Source organism: Falco biarmicus, chromosome 4, assembly GCF_023638135.1.
Source record: "Falco biarmicus isolate bFalBia1 chromosome 4, bFalBia1.pri, whole genome shotgun sequence".
Lineage (NCBI taxonomy): Eukaryota > Metazoa > Chordata > Aves > Falconiformes > Falconidae > Falco > Falco biarmicus.
Window position 1 is genome coordinate 74792056 of NC_079291.1, and position 17737 is coordinate 74809792.

Sequence of the window (17737 nt, forward strand, 5' to 3'; positions counted from 1 at the left end):
ACCCCAATACTAAAAAGAAACAATTGGTACTGTGAGGATGTGAGCTAAAAAGTTAGGAGGCAAGGACCTTGGAGCTGGTTCCGCCTTCTGTATGTACTCTTACTATTCCAGTGAAATAACAGACAGACATGGAAAGAGAAAAAGGTTTCACTGAAAGAAAAGAACACTTTGGCTAGATACTTCCCAGATACTTTGCCCTGGGAAATAGAAATACATGAGTTCCAGACAGTAATAAATACAAAAGAAAGTTAATTTTGTTTTGATGAACAGATTTTAGTTTTGTGTTATCTACCTTGCATGTCACACTGGTTAAACTTACCAATCTCACTGGAAAAGGAAGTCCTTTATCAATCTGATGCAAGCTTCTCCTCATTGTGCCCCAGTCCTAGATAACTTCTCAATTCACATATGCCTTGAAGTGCCTTAAATTTTCCTCACCTCTTGCAGGTTTTACATTAGACTGAAGGAAGTGTTTTTACATAGGCTTTCATCATAAGTTCTGACTCACCAGACTCCTTTTATACTCGTTTGCTCTTTTGAAGAACCACTGATGTGACCATTCCTTGTTGCTTGGGGAATGTCAGTGAGGTTTTATCAGCAGAGCTGAGCAAAGGACTGAACAACAGATTTGGGCTTAGTAGATGTGTAGTCAGAGTACAGAACCCTTTGCTTCCAAGGGCACAAGAGAATTAAACAAAACGCCTGAGCTTCTGGGACTTACACTGGAAATGAGGCAGCTTCTAATTTGACTGTGAAATACTGGGAGCATGAAGGTAGCTTAAAACCACTGTTAGCCACTCCTTGAAATACACAGAAAAGGTAACCAAGAATCAATGTGATCTAGAACTTGCAGTCCTTTTCAGCATCTGCTAGTGGGCTTACTGGAGAAGTGGTAAGTACGACACCTCCCAGGGTGTCCCCAGTACATCTGCAATCAAGCCATGCTTGTCCCGGTAAATTAACAGTATGTCATAGCAATGTTGGCTGCATTGTGTAGAGATGATGGCAGTATTCTCAAATTATTTTCCCAGAACATGCATACCACTTAAATCTATCTCCTTTTCTTATTTAGTGGGAGAGAGCCAGAGATGTCATGCAGAATCACTGTTTACCTACTTGCAAACAGGTGAGAGAAGAGCAAATGGAACAATATGGTTTGGTAAGGAACTAACTCGTCTAGAATTACCAGCCAAAACCAAGCAAAAGGGTTATACCTACTTTTTCCTTAGGCTTGAATACAGGTAGTGATAGACACTCTCTTTTCTAAGTGTGCCAGGAAATCTGATACTTGCTTCTCTTGAGTTTACACTTATTTTAAGCCACACACACATCTGAAGTATTGTATACAAATAGCATATAAAATAAACAGTATTTTTCACAGCTACAATATGAAATCAAAGGGGAAAAAAACATTGGCCATGAGGAATGGATCAAAAATTACAAACCAGAAAAACATAACAGACAGCAGGCAATTCGGGCAAAACTGGAAAGGTCACTAAACAGCTGGAACTGGAGATGGAAATCAGGCATGTTTGAGGGCTACCAAACAGGTGCCTCTGGTGATTCATGATCAATAGAGACTCTTCCATTGATAGAAAGTGGTGTTTTCTCTAACTGTTGTCACATATAATCACAGAGGAGAGAAGACCATTCAACTCTAGGTGGCAAGGTGTCCCACCTGTTTTCAATACTTGTCTTTGACCAAACCAAGACGGCAAAGTGACATAAGACAAATCCCTCCTGAAATGTCTAAAGTAAATAAATATTCGCATACCACAAGAATGAGAAAGTTTGCCCAGAAACATAGCAGATGGTGAGTAAAACATCTGGAGGACAATGAACGCTTATGTAACAGTATACAATCGAGGTTGCTGTTCTCTGTGCGAGCAGCTGAGTGGATCCAAGCGGCTTCTTCTGCACTTGCAGGCTGTTGCTATGGCATTTAAACCTTTCTGTTCAAGAATGATGTGAAGAAGGTAGCAGATCTTTAATAGGAGGGCTCTCTGCACGATGAGGGTTAAGTTTCCATATCAAGTCAAGGGGCAGTAATCTTGCACTTTTATTTTTGATCCCATAGTTCTCTGTCGTAAATCAGCAACAATGAATGCTGCTTGCCATTTGAAAATAACAGTATATGTTAAATCATATGTAGCGTTGTTGACGCTTGGTTGCATCGACATCTGTCTAATTAGTAGTGGGATGTACAGGAAACATAAAATGACATTTTATGTACACAAGCAGATAATCATGGATCAATTTTAGCAGCCTGCGGTACTGTTAACTCATGCTTCATGCTAATCAACATGGTTAGGCACCAGCAGTTAATGGGTCCTAGCTGACCGGTTCTGACCCTGCAGTTGCCAATAAATCTTTTTTTTTTGTTGTTAGGATAAAATCTTAAGTATGTTCCTAGTAATAAGGTAGTTTAGATTAGCAAAACTAAAAATTTGTAGATGCTGTCATTTGAAAGTGAAATTTATGTCTTTTCTGCTTATAATACATTTTGCATCATCAGACAGCAAAACTAGCTTGGTCCATTTTGTTTTCTTTTTCTCGTAGCACACTGAATGCTGCACCTAGCTGGCAGCTCTGCTGGGACAGCTTTGTCAGAAGCAAAAAGTTTTTGCTGAAATTTCAATTCTAGTAAACACAACTCTATTTATAATAGGTTTATAACATTAATTGGCACCTGTCATACTTGTTAATGCCTCTCTGAAACATAGCTCTAAGATACAGAACACTGAGAGATAAACTGTGAGGAATAAGGATTTAATGGATGCCTTAAGGATTATATCACATAATCGCTACAGTTCACATGAAAAATGTCAAAGGGAATATTTTATCCCTCTTGAAACATTCATATATAATATAAATGATTAGAGTTGTATCCTATAGACCTGCCAAAAACTTTTTGGACTCAAAGAAGATTCCCTGAAAAAAAATTAATCTACAAGCCTGGCTGTTTTAGATACATTTTTAAACTACAAATCAAACAAAGCAAACAAAACCCCCCCAAATCCTATATGCACAGGGTTTTTATGGACTTGTTTTGTTCCAATTTGTATGGACTTGATGCCAGCTTTTAGATAACCCTCTTCTACAGATGTCTGTCCAGGCTAGTTAACAAATATTGCTGTATGTTTTACCTCTGTTTTTAGGAGTGGCTTTGGGTTTCACTAGTGTGCTTTGTTACAGGAGGCCAGATTCTTTGCACAGTGCTGCTGATCAAACCTGGTGCATGGAGCCATAGTCTTGCAAGGATCCTCCGAAAACTAGACCTAGAAAAATTTAGTGTGGTTGGAATGAAACACATAAACCTGGAACCAGACGTTGCCTTAAAACTCCTTTCTGCTGAAGTCAAACAGGTGTGTTAAGAAACTGACAGATCTGTGGCTACGCTTCTGTTTAGAATGGGGAAATATGTTAGCCAGTGGGTAATCCATTCCTGAAAAAAAACAAAAATTCCTATCCGGGATTTCTGAGTAGTTGTTGGAAGTGAGCTGTATAGAACAATCAGCTCTATAGCCCTATCAGGCACAAAGAAAGCTGACATGCTGAGGGTTTCTTTTATCACATGCCATAAAGAAGCAGACCTGGTTTCTCTAAAAAAAAGTCTGCAGGATATGGGCAATACAGACCTCCCAGGAATCTTTAGTTGCTGGTTTACAGTGCTGACTCTTTAACTGCAAAACAGGTGTCCTGTCTTTCTTCCCCAAGGTCATTCCAGGTAGGGTACATCTAAGGAGCATACCATGCTCCCTGCACGTGTGCCTGGTTTTCCTTCCATGTGTTTAAACCTGGGAGCTGGGAAACGTTCATTGCACTGTCAAAGAATATATACCTCTGGAGCCCTGTTACCTTGTATTGCATTACACATACAGCTGAACCTCTGCTCCAGGAGCGTGTGTTCAAAAGTCTGTAAAAATGACCTGCAAAAGGAGAAAATTGAGTTACTGTCATTTCTAATACCTACTAGGCAATAAAGAGGGGGTCTTTAGTAATCTTGGGGTATTAAGGGGTTTTCTTAGGTAAAGACAGATTAATGTTTCTGGTTTTTTATAGCATTAGAATTTTTTTTTCTCAACCTGAAATATCCCAATAGGAGTGTAAAGGTATTGTGAAAGCCAGGAAACTGAAAGCTGGGCATTTTAGAGGAGTTAGGTTGTTTGTTCTTTTATTTTAGTTTCCTTGAAAAAACCCCAAAATTCTTGTTAATTGATTGCTTTCATGAAGACATTTAACCAATTAGCTTTTACAAAACGCAATCCTTTATAATTGATACTGCTCTTGGATTAAGTTGGGAAGTCTTACAGCACTGTCATAGAAATTCTTAATATAGAGTCTTCTCTATATTAATATGTAGAGTCTTCAGAAGAAGATTGGAACATGCCAGGACAGTGCTCTAACATAACCATCAGTCAGGAAAAATTAATACCTTCTTCATGATAGCATAGCGATGGAGCACAAACACCTGATTTTTAAATATTTACAGACTACTGGCAGGAGGGATATAGTAGCAATTAGAGTTGATGGGGAAGTGCTTTCCAATAGAGTTTGTAATCATACAGCTAAATACAGAAATACTTGGTTGGTTATCTAAAACAAAAAACATTTTTAAAAGTCCAAATATCTACCTTGGGAAGAAAGGTAGATATATGTGGGGTAAATTTGAAGAGAGGTATTTTCATAAAAATTTTCTCTTGGTTTTAGAGTTCTCTAACACACTAGAGCAGCTGTGGAGCATTGATTTAGTTTCCTTGAAAAGCTGGTGACTAATGAGTTTAAAAATTACAGGCTGTTGGGTTTTTGTTGATAGAAAAAAACCCAGGTTTTAAAAGTGAGAAAGCAGAGATAATAGACTGCCTTTGGCAAGGGGGGAATGGACAGAAGGAAATGCTTTCTGCTATAGAGGGGCTTCTTCTCATTTTTAGAACACATCTGTAAGTCTTTCATTCATGAGGGCTGAAAAAGGCTGAGCTCCCAAGATAAGTAGGTAGATTTACAGAAATCTTCAGCATGCTTCAAGGATTGAGTTATTTTGAAAATCTGGCTTGTAAGTGTTACAATGGCAGCTGGTAGGGGCAGAACTATTTTTCACAGCTGAATTTCATATAAAGCATTTGAATTGGAGGGATATTCATTGTGGATCTGTTTCTCAGTTTAGGGGACAATGGGATACAATGCTGTTTTTAAAACAAGGCTCTTAATATGGAGGTAAATTGATGAAATTTAGCATCTCCTGTTGAAGAACATGGAGCCGATGTGTCTGACCCTCCTTGAAATTCTGTCCAGGACTTTTTATTTCCTCACCTGGAGCCTGATCCAAAATCCTTTTCCAGATATCTCCCATGCGCTCTGCGATGTGCCAGTTTGTTTTGTGTACATAGTACTTGATAGCAGATATGAGTTTTATTCACTGGTAGCAAGATTACTTAGCATCTCCTTTCTCTTTCTAATGTATTATTCACATGCATGTTGACAAATATCCTCAGCAACATGACCTCAGATCCATGATTGATTTTTTTCCAACTTAAATACTGACATTCAGCTTCTAAGTAGCGTGTGGCCTTTGGCATACAGTAAATAATGAATTGGGCTGCTGTTTGCTGAGGTTATCTAATCACAGGAGCCATAATAATAGTTTTTATCTGAAGTTTAATAATAATTTTTAAAAAAATAACCAGGTAAATAGAGCTAACATTGTCTTCTCAGCTCTTGGCATGACCTGACTGTGTTCAGACTGTGAGAAGCGACTGCTCCCAGCAGGAGTTCTGCCCATGGAGCCTGCATCTCCTTTCTGCACTTCTCCAGCAGATCCAGTGCTGCAGAGATCTGCAGTTCTGGCTGCTAGCTAGAAAGCTTGATTTTACAGTGGGACCTGATCATTCTGTTGGGGATTACCTGATATGATTGCTTGCAGTAGCAGGTCACTGGACTCAATAACTTCATGGATTCCCTCCAGTCCTATCTTGTGATTCTAACGGTAGAGGCAGAAGGACAATTTTGCTGCTTTTTAATCCCGTTACTCCTCCAGAGCTAGCGCACAGCTGGAACTTCCTCTCTGTGTGCATCAACAAAATTGCTCACTGAAATCAAGTCAGCTGCACATGTGCAATCTCATCGCAGCTGCTCGGGTATCAGCAAGGACATGGTTTGAAGACGGTGCAGAGACAGGATGTAAATAAAGGCATCATTTGGCTGGCAGAGTCTATAGCGGATGTGAGGATCTATCAGAAGGAAAAGAAGTCACCTTGACTCACTGACACTGTCAGTAGCAATTAGAAACAATGCCATCTTTAACCCAAAGTCTGTGCTTTTGCTGGAGAACAACTGAAAGGCAGGAAATAGGCAAAACAGTTTTGTTATGTAGATCTAAAAGCACTGTTTAGAAGCCCTGGAGCAAAATAATTTTATTTATTTTGGTCTTTAACAGAAACTATGCCTTTGAACATATTCTTTCGCAGGTGTTTCTGACATGGATGACATATTATATCCAGTCCTTTTGAACATTGTCATTAAGTAATCATCGCTGTTTTTCATCTCCCAAACAGAAGGCCCTAGAGAAGTGGATTATATACATATTTTTAAAATATGTTATATCCAGTCCTTTTGAACATTGTCATGAAATAATCATCGCTGTTTTTCATCTCCCAAAGAGAAGGCCCTAGAAAAGTGGATTATATACATATTATTTAAACTAAGAAAAGTTTTCAAGCAAAAAAGGTTTATTTTGTATTATACAGAACTGAATGAATGTAAAAATTTTGCAGTATACTATGACATGCTAAAACACTTCATCCTCATCTAAACAGAGTGCTCGTATCACAGGAGAGCCTGTGAAGCTTTCCTGTACGTTTCACATGTGCAGCCACGCGATGTGACTGATGTCCTGAGGTTTCCTTTGCCCTGTATTTCTATGGGGTGGGAGGACTGACAAATATCACCACCTGTATCAAATACCTTACATAACTAAACAATTTAAGAATAGTGAGGCTTTTTCATGGATCATTTTGCATTTTCAGATACAGGGGAGAATATCAGGATTGAGCCTGTGATTTTCAGTTTATAGCCTACTTCTCAGAAATGCAGTTTAGGAGGACTGCAAGCGAGAGAAGATTTGAGTCAAAGTTAGTGAATGGTTTCATAATGATAGAAAAGCAGAAGGGGCCTTGAAGTATTTTATCTCCATATTTTTAAATTAAATTATAGGATTTATTTTTTGACATGTTTTATCTAGAGAATTGCCATACTCTGGTTCTTTTAGAAGATTAAAAAACAGAGGCATTAAAACCTTTAGGGGTCTGAATGATGCGATTCAGCTGAATCAAATTGTGTTTTTTCCCCTTGTTTTCATTTTCTCAGAAATTGGAAAAAAGTAAATAACCAGGGGTTGGTTCAGCCAGTGAGCTGAAAATGCTGCTGTTTGTAAGCTGTACAGAACACACAGCATTGGCATGGAGCTTCTCTGTAGCACAGGCGTTGCCACACTGTGGAGGGCAGGGAAACAGAGCTGGGTGCTACTACCACTTTATTAAGGAGGAGGCAGCCTACAGCTGCTGTGGGCACCCTGACCTCATTCATGCTCATTGGAGACATCTGCAACAAGCCTGGTTGTTCAAGGTTTTTGCTTAATTAAAACAGTCAGCAAAGCTGTGAGTGCTCTGCTGCCTCTTGGTAGCCTTCTGCCCCAGGTACTTGCTACCTCTCCCCACGCTTCTCAATCATTATGTCTGTCTCCAGCCTACACATTGGACTCTTCTCACTGCTGCACTGGTTGCTAGTTATTCTTACCACTCTTCCTAAGTTATCTTAAAGATGCTGGGGTGTTTGACCTGCACAGCTACAAGAGGAACATCTCTGCTCAGGGGTAGTTGCAGGCTGAACTGACCACACTTGGAAAAGAAACAAAGGAAGAAAAATTTGTCATGGAGCACAATGCATCAGTGGCGAAGTCAGGAGGGTGAACTGTTTTCTTTCAGCCCCTATCTAGTGCCATGTTCTGAGCCCTCCTTGTTTTAAGATCACTATTTCTGTAGTCCTGATCCTTACTAATATATGAAGTTTCTATCACCCTCTGGGAGAAGCTGGGCTGTAGCAGCAGGGGGTATGTGGGGGTCCTTCCTTCTGTAAATTCAAAAAGAAAAGTTCTGGTATTTGTAATCCATCATTTTGTATCAGCAGAAGAATTAAATGTGGGTCCTTATCCCAAGGCATTTATGACCCTGTTGATATTGTTAATGTCGGTTGGCTTCCACCCTATCCCTGTGTCCCACTGAAGGTAGAGTGAAAAGCATATTGCATAAATCAAAGGTTCAGCAGTAGACAGCTAAACTGTAGAGTAGCAATTTGTTTTTGTCCTTAAACACTGAAAATGAACTCCACCTCCAGTACCTAGCATGTACAGATATGCAGAACAAGTCACGGCACAAGACTTTTAGAAAGAGAAGTTTGTTCCCTTTCTTACTACAAGATTTAGGCAATTACTGGTAAAGTTGTTTGTACGTTGGCTGTACATTGGCTGATCTATGACCACAGGGACTAAAACCACAAGGTCTTATGGCTTAAGCTCAGTGCTTAACTTTTTCTTTAGCTCTATGTGGACTCAGGGTGGGAACTAGACCTCCTATTATCTGGTGGATGTCACAACAAACACTGACTTGGTGGCCATGGTGTATATAATCTAGAAGCTCTGCCTGCAGAGACTACTAGCACGTATATTACAAAGAGGAGAGAAAGGAAAAAGTAATGGCAGATCTGCTTGCTTCAAACAGGGAAGAGTCTAGCCAAAGGAAAGCCGGGCTGTACCCAGTGCTCACCAACACTGTTCATTATAACCCATTCCATCTCTGTTATTTCTTTTCAGGATCTTGCTGTTTTAGAAGATCATTGTACCTACCTTACATCAGGCACTGCTCTTGTGCTGTGTCTTCAGAGACCAAATGCTGTGAAGAAGCTGATAGATTTACTGGGACCAGAGGATCCTAAACTAGCCCAAGCGCTAGATCCGTTCCTCTGGAGGGCTCAATATGGCATCAGCATAGTCCAAAATGGATTTTATGGTAGGTTTTTGTAAAAAAAAAAAAAAAAAAGATCCAAAGGCTCGGGTATTCCAAAGGAAAAAATATATTATGTACTGTTACCTGCTGCATTGTCAATACAGGTCTAGCCTTGGCAAGTAATAGAGACTGTTATTCCCTGGAAAGCTTTCATTGTTTTCTTGGTGGATGAGCTGGGTATGTCTTAAGCTATGAAATATTCTCCAAGAAGGTATATTAAAAAATGTTTCTTCGCAGAACAGTCCTAGATCTGTCTCCCATCAGAGCAGATTTCCTTTGATTTCTTCACTGCTTGGTCATTTTGTACTTTTAGCTTGGTTATTTTGTAATTATCCCCAAGAACCCATCTGTCTTCTATCTGCTTGTGTGTCCCCTCCTGATAACTTCATAACCCGTTGGCCACTTGCAACCAGATTTCACAGAGGGATAAAAGACCCCAAGATACTGAGTTCCTGTAACATCTCAAAACATTAATGACCGGCTAGAGAGAGGTGATCAAAAATTGCTCCCACTGAGGAAAGCAGGTAAACTCTGCTGTTTTCCATTCAGAGGCTCTTGCCAGCTGGCACACCAGCTAGTCAGCATCCTCAGTGTGCTGAACCAGTCACAGTTCATCTGCCAGCAGGGAGGGAACTCGGATGTTGCAGTGTGTATTTTGGGTGGGTGGGACGGGAGATAGCTGAGAATGTGGGTGAAGCGTGGGAAAATGGGAAGTATTGCTGGAGAGAGTGGCCTATAGAAGAAGCAAGGGTGTTGCTGGAGGGGGCCTGGGCCCAGGGAAGGGTGTAATTCAAAAATTCATAAGGAATCATTAGTTCACTGCCCATGAAGTGGTTTTCCTCAGTGTGGTACTGATTGTGCTATATATTGTCAAAGGATTATAAAAATAACAGAAGCAGTAAGTGTCTGTGAATACAGGTGAGCTAGCAGGTGCTGTATGCCTTCAAGTTCCAGAAGAACTTTCCTGTCAAGATCCATTGGATTATTTGGCTCCTTCTGTTGTATTCTGTGCTGTCAAATCATCCTCTCTTTTCATCTATATCAAGCAGTCTTTTGAGAGCTGGTAGGGAATGAAGTAGCCACCACATACAGCTTGAGCAAGAGAATCAACCCCTAGATGTAGAACCTTTTTTTTTTTATCAGATATGACCATAATCCTTAGGACCAAGACTAAACTGAGAGAGATCTCTTATGGTGATTGTGAGAGTGACTGTAGAGCAGGATCTACCCACACAAAAGAAACGGTCAGGGCTCTTCAGCCAGTACTTATCCACTACCAGACCCTGCTTCTTTTGCTCTTAAGATTAACGGGTTCTGTATCCAGGTTGCCTTGAGCATGAGAACTTAGCAGTCGTAGCTAAGAATGTGTAATACATACCCAAAACTTAAGATACCCATGCTACAGTTAGAGCATCCCTAGCATAACTCATTAAAGATTAGTTTATGTTAGTCTCACCTTGTCTCTCACTGGGAGTCACAGAGAACTCGCTGTGTTAGAGAAACTCCCAGGCGTCTGCTTAGGGATTCCCTTCAGATCCCTGCTTCCTTCTAAGACTGGGCTCAGCACAGAGCTGAACTAGCTGCCCACCACCTGCCCTCTGAGGCTAGACAGTGTGTTCTGTTGGAGCTAGCTATATGGCTGGCTTACAAAGCCATCCTTGCACCCATTCAAGGAAAATGGGTGCCACTGTAGCTAACGTACTCACTAACTCTGGCTCAAGAGTCTGATCCAGCTGCTATGCCAGGGAGGTGTCTTGTCTGTAAGGAAAGGAACGTTTGTAACCCTTGTACTTCCAATAAGAGTGAAACGTTTACCTACACGTTAAGCAGGAAGAGCTTTATCGTGTCATGAGTGATCATTTGGGGGACCGTGGAAGACCATCTTCCTTTCCTAGGAGGGAATACTAAGCGTTCTTGGTTTTGCTCGAGCTGAGAGAGATCTGCAGTTAACGCCATCTTGCTGAAGTAGAGGAAACTCTAGCTGTGTGTTTCCTCCCAAAGTGACAGGGAAAATTCAGTTAAGGTGAAGACCAGGTTCCAGTGATACCATTGAACCAAGTAATGCAGTTTTAATACTCTGAGGCTCAGCTGCATAGATAAACCTGTGCTTCCCTCATCTCTTCTGGGTCTTAGGAAGTCACTGTATAGTGCTTTTTCTTGAACCCAAAGAGCTCTTACATATGCATTTTATACAGCCTTATACCTTGAGCAAAGTAAGAGTAAAATGTTGCTAGCTTTGGGAGCGTTTGTGTCCTCTGTAACGGCATCGGTGATTTAAGTGAGGAAGATTTGACATAGAGGTGCACAACGGAATCAGCACAACTTGTATGTTGGTGACTTACGCAATCTTAGGGTTGTAAACTACTGTGTTAAGGACTCTGGCTATACAATACCTAGAATTATGAAGTTCAAACAGGGCTGAGTGCTCTAAGAGCAGTAAGACATTATTCTCTGAATGGGCAGCCTGCAAAGGTTGTAATATTTCAGAGATTATTTGCGTTTTGTGTATTTGTACCCCAGGAGCATGGATCTGTGCCAGCACATTGACAATCTATCTGAACTCCAGTTATATAGAAATAGCTTTTCCTTCTCTAATATTTTCACCCACAAATCTGAAGACATTCAGACTAGTGCTTTATAACACTGTTGCTTGACAGGGGAATATTCAGATGCTCAGCCTGGAGGGACCTCTCAAAAGTCACTGAGTTCAGTTAATTCTCTCACAGAAAACCCCATCATGTATTCCCTTTCATAAGCATGCACCCCAGCTGAATGATTGTTACAGAACTTCACTGCTCTGATAGCTAGAAATCTTCTTACATTTTCAAACTTAAATATAGCCCTGTACAGTTTCTATCATTTGTTCTTGTGCCAATACCTGTACTTCAGTTCTAAGTAGTTCTTTTTTTCTTTTCTGATCTTTTCTACCCTGATGTGTTTAGCAGAAATCAGATTCCTTCTCAGCTTTGTGTCATGTTGGGTCAAACAAGCCAGGGTCTTTTAGTTTTAACTCTTCAGATGATTCTCCATTTCTTCCATGATCCTCACATTATTTCTTTGTACCTGTTCCAGTCTCGGTTTACCTTTATTGACTGTGGGTGAACAGAAAAATACACTGTTATCAGCAATGTCTCATACTAATAATGATTTCTGCTGTAAACCAGAGCCCCCAGCATGTTTGGGACTTGCATTATTGTTACTAAGCACATTTGTTTTACTGACTAGTAGCTCCTTCCCATTCAGTAAGACCAGCCTGATGTGATCCAGAAGCAAGGGAACAACAATGGGAGATTAGAGCTGGTATTGAAGAGTTTCACAGGCTCCTTAACATGATTCCCTTGACTACCCTGTTAGGGAGTAGAAGGAGTCTTGTTTACATGAAGCAGCAGCTGAGCGATAATAGGACAGAATGAAAATACCAAGGCGGCAATAGAACTATTCTAAATATAATGGTTTTAAATGTTTGCTATTACTGTACGGAACAGCTGGCCTTTAAAGCAATTACTTCAGTAAGTTGCACATCATCAATCTCTCAGAAAGATGAGTGTGAGTCTAGAGAATGTTTAATTCATGGCCTGAGAGAATCTTCTCATTGTATTTATCTCTCAGGCTCCAAATCCTATCAAATAGCTGTCCGGGATATGAAGCTGTTTTTCCCAGAAGGGCTGTGCTGCGCAGAGTGTCAGACATTAGAAGAGGAAGAGGTAGGATTCTGCCCTTTCCTGAGAAGTATCTTGCTGTGTCAGAGCAATGGCTTTGACCTTGCTATCCCATGACTTCTTTCATATTATGCTTTAGAGAATGCTTTTCTTGCTGTGTTTCACCAGTGGCCGAGTTTTCCTTCTGTGAATGTTCCTGCCACAGTGTGCTAACTTTGTATTGACCCAGGCAGTCTCGGTGGAAAAGTGCTTTTTCAGATGTGTTTGTTCAGTAACCAGTGCTGTAAATTCAGAAGGGGTCAGGGTTCATACTTTAGAAGCGAAGTTCCCAGATAAGAGGCAACATTGCTTTGGAAGCAGGTCAGAGGGAGGGATAACAACATCAGTGATGATTGCTAAGATGCAGCAGCCCAGAGGCTGTTGGGGTTTTTTACCAGCTTTTCTCGCATAGCGTTCGGGAACGGAGATGAAGTAGGATGGCTGATAATGTAAATCACTGGTTGCTGAGTGTCTCCTACAGAGTCTGTATACATCCAGACACAGCGTGGAGCACTGCCCTATTTGTGTGACAAGAGTGCTGTCCCTTGTGCCCTGCCAGCAGAGGTATCAGTCCACAGCAATGAAAAGGGTGGAGCTGTCTCACCTAAGACATCTCACACTATAAAGTACATGCACTGTTTACAGAGCTGCTGGGTGCCCGCATCCTTCTTTGCTCGCAGATAGAGGCATAAAGACTTGGACTCTTGCCTCTTGGCTTGCATTGTAGGCAGCGCTGAGAAGCCTGCCAGTATTGGTGTGGCCCACTCCTGCTCATCTGGCCCTTCACGCTATGCAGCTGCTGGTCTCTGATTCAAACCACTGTTATTTGTCAGTGGCTGAAATGAAGCAGTAAGTCTTTCCTGCTTTAACTAGTTTTATATGTCATTTCCACTCTGGTAATTTTCTTCTTAAAACCAGAGTTTGAGATGATTGGGTTATGCCCAATGAAGGGATGGAAATTTTTGAGCCTTGCTATGTCCACGTGACGCAGAGGTGACCCAGCTGAGTTAGTCCAAGGGGATTAGCTGTGGAACTGGAAGAAGCCGGCTCCATCTCTAATGTGCTTCACTAATGTGGATGCTCCCCCGCTGCAGCTCATTCCAGAGCATCATGTTGGCACTGTGCTGGGATGCATGGATGTACCAGTTCATTCAGAGACAGAAGAGAGCCACTGCACACCAGTGTGGCACTAGATAGACATCAGACACGCACAGGCCTTAAGTTTCTGGCCTTGAAAAGCTGGGAGCAGAGACCTTAGGAAGATGTCTGGTTACAGAACCTTTAAAAGGATGGCAAGATGCCGTATTGAATTAAGCCTAAATAAAAAAAAAATGCATGGAAAATGTTCTTGTACCTCTAGACAAGCAGGTGTTTTCTAGGCTGGCAATTACAGAAATATGCAACACCGACAAAAGCTTCACAGCTCGCCTAAATCAATGCTTAAGAAGTGTTATCCTTCCTGATTAGGTAATGGTGTTCACATGACTTGCCTCTCTCTCTCCTCCCCTTCCCTCCTGCAGATCTATAACCTGAAACGTGACCCCATAGTCAGTTTGGACATCAGCAAGCAGCGCAAGATCATAAAACGTGAAACAGGAGGGCAACGCGATTTATTGCGCTCTGAGCAGCCGTGCAATCTTGGTAAGGAAACGTGTAACCCTCGTTATAGACTGAGACTGTTATTGATTAATTGGACAGCAAGACAAACCATCTGGTGGCCGCAGGATTTGGTATTGATGTCCTTTCAGAAGGAAGAGACAACTCTGAGCTGCAAAGAACAGCTCCCGGGGAGTCCAGCCATTTAACTGTTGACCTGCCAGGCCTTTCCGCTGCCACTGCTTCCTTGAGTTTAAATATAGGGCTGTTCAGAAGTGCTGACCTTACCGCCAGCAGAAGAGCAAGCACTGTCAGCACAGCTAGTTGTAAGCAACCGTGCACATTTCTCTGCTGAACTTCCTCAATGCATTTCAACACCAACTTGTCCACTTATGGTTTGCATGTCTATTCAAAGCCTGCCACAGAAGAGACCAAGACACCATAGGGATGGGCGATTGTGAGAGTTTTGTTCTGTGGGTAGATAAATAACAATTTATGCAGGGAGTGCTGTTGGCAGCGTGGATGTCTAACTCTCAGGAACTGGACTGAGATCTCACTCAGTTCCCACTTGCTACTGAACAGCTGCCAGCTCAAAATTACTTCCAGTTATCCCTAGTCTGACTTTGATTTGAAGTTCTACAAGCCTGCCAGTTCCCTCAGATGTCTACGGTTTCTCCAGGCTTTTGCTGTTGGTTGTATTTAATAGACATGCATACAACACAGGCTGTGACGCAGCACTGTTTACGTCAGGAGATTTAACTAACGTATGGGGATGCTTCCATGCTGGGTTATTGCAGACTGATCACAAGCCTTTATAAATAAGCAGTGACCAGGTAAAGCATCCCTGTGGTGTTCACTGGGGAGCAGAATTGTTTGGAACTGGGTCACACTCATTCCTGTAGTTTGAGTTCTGATGTGACTGGCAAGCAGGAGGGTGGGCAGCTGAGAAAATGTTCCTGTGCTACACCTGATTGCTGCAGTTGTTAATCCTATCAGTAAAACCACAAGACTCTTGTGGACTGGCAGAAGAGTATGATAAAAATGGTACCGATTACAGACCATCACATCCCACCTCAAACCCTTACTGATAACAGGACTTTTGGGCACTGACCCCATACCAGCAGGTGCATGAGATGGCACATGTAGAAGCGCAAGGAGGATGGTAGTAAGTCAAGGCCTTTGCCTTAATGATAGCATAGCTGCTTGGTAGGCGCAAAATCATTTTTGTGTAGAGGCTCTCTGAAGGAGGATTTTTCCAAAGGTAAGTATCGATCAGATCTTTTCCTCTGTCTTATGTTGGCTTTGGGCTATGCCCTACACATCCTTCGTGATCATTACAAAAATCACAAATCCTCAAGCAAGCTCCTTTTCTTACATTGCACACTAATACATCAGAGACTGACTGCATGAAGGTTTAAGACTTAACTGATGCCTGCAGTGCGGGGTGAGGCCTATCTCGCAGCATTACTGATATTCCCAAGCTGTTGTATGAGTCCTGAAACAAGAACTTGGCAACTGTGTGTATGTAACAGCAGCTTTTTTGAGGCAACCAGACTCTTCTGCATGTAGCTGTCTGACCTTCTTGTCTGGGGAGCTGCAGACATGTGATCACATTGTTGTGTTTCTGGTGGGGTATGTCAGTTCAAGCTGTATTCAGAGCACAAAGCTGCAGTGAGAGGAGACTTGCGGGTGTTCTCAGTCCAAAATACCCTGTGATGCTGACAGGCAAGGTATTTCCCCCATCAACTTACTGCACAATGGGAAAGGACCAGACCTGTAGCGCAGGTCTGCTGTGACTAAAGCACTTCTTAATTTTTAGAGAGGATTGTGGAAAATTAAAAAAAAAAAAAAAAAAAGCTTGTTGTGGAGAAAGCAGATATTCTGCAAGAGTGGTACAGGCCCAGTGTTGGGAGCAAATCTCAAAATACATGCCCCTAATTTCCTGATGCATGAGAATCTCTTTGCTTTGAAGATGTCTAGGGAGAGTAAAAAGGAAACCAATGTATAGCCCTCATGTGTTTGTGTCTCAGAAAATGTATTTCAAAGAGTTAGTGTCCTGGAAAGGCAAGTACACGTGATCTCTGAACTGCCAGACACAATATAGTAAGTGCCTCCAGCAAGCCAGACACGTCATTCACTTTATGGTCTCATCGTGAACACTAGAGGTAGCTCTTGCACACAAAGAAACCTCTCCTCGTAGCAAATAATTATCACAAAGCTGCTGCCTAATGGTCAGACAGATTTACCATGAGGAAAATATGAAATACATTGAGTTTTATGTATGCTGATCAGAATTACATTTTGGATTATGAAAGCAGCTGGATTAACAGATTCCTTTGCTTGCAAGAAATTAAATGGAATAGTATCTCCTGTAGCAAACCAGCAGTTGTCCTTGTCTGACTCCTGAAATGGGGTCACTGCTGCTGTCTTGTGATCTCCAGATATGTACACAATAGGCATGCAGCAGCTTGACAGTTCAGGATGAGCAATTGCATCTGCGAACACCCCAAACAATATGACAATGCCTGAGTGCCTCTGATCTTCCAGTTACTTGTCTGTGGCAGGGACGAATTACATAGAGGGCTGATAGTTGTTGGGGGTAGATATAAAGCAAGCATTTATTGTGTTTTGACCTTTTCCCATCAGATCGGCCATTGCTTGATAACCTCTGCCAAACCACTTGTCTCCTATTGCCTGGGATAATCCTTCGGGGTTCAGAGCACCCACCTTATGTCGAACTGCTTGATCAGCTTATTGGCAAAGATTTCACAGTGACTGGAGTACGCCTCACTGTTCTGGACACACCACAAGCTCACTGCATTTCTGAGACTCTAAGCAGGGCAAAGTGCGGTGTTGCAGCAAAGGTATGAAACAGCTGGAGTTGTGCTTTGCTTCCTTCACACAAAAGAAGAGCCTTTTAATGCCATGCTGTGCTAAGATACCCAGGCTAGCTCTGAGCAAACTTGCTTTGGTAGCAATATTAACACAGCACTGCATCTGAGCTCTGATATTGCTGGTAAGTAACATGGGCCATGTGCCTTGCTAGCTAGTCTGTACCTTGTGTTCCTGTATCTCCGCTAGCTCACTGACACCTAACCTTGACATCATTGTGTGGACACGTGTCCTTAATGTGCTGGCACATCCCTGTTTAAACATTTTATTCCATTCACCTATTAGTGCGCAGTTGCTGCTATTATGTATGTTCTGCTGCAGTCTCCTGTCTTGCTTTTCCATATAAATATAGTTTCTATTTCCCTTTCTCTAATTGCTCCCCATTAATCCTCTTCTACAATGCTAAATAACCCTTCCACTTTTTGGACTGTGTGCTGGAGTCCTAGGCAGAGATTTCATTGTGCTTCGCCTTTAGTTGGTGTTGACAGCTCAAGC

The 17737-nt window shown here is 41.8% G+C and overlaps 1 protein-coding gene across 1 annotated transcript in view; it reads left to right on the top strand.

Annotated features, from left to right (window-relative positions):
* The window catches only part of DNAAF8 (dynein axonemal assembly factor 8), a 95725-nt gene that overhangs the window by 67966 nt on the left and 10022 nt on the right, over positions 1 to 17737 (top strand). Inside the window, exons 24-29 of the mRNA XM_056337860.1 lie at positions 1073 to 1126; positions 3196 to 3365; positions 8864 to 9059; positions 12666 to 12760; positions 14275 to 14395; positions 16997 to 17214. Of these exons, the coding sequence (XP_056193835.1) occupies positions 1073 to 1126; positions 3196 to 3365; positions 8864 to 9059; positions 12666 to 12760; positions 14275 to 14395; positions 16997 to 17214 (854 nt within the window). The remainder of the gene's footprint in view (positions 1 to 1072; positions 1127 to 3195; positions 3366 to 8863; positions 9060 to 12665; positions 12761 to 14274; positions 14396 to 16996; positions 17215 to 17737) is intronic.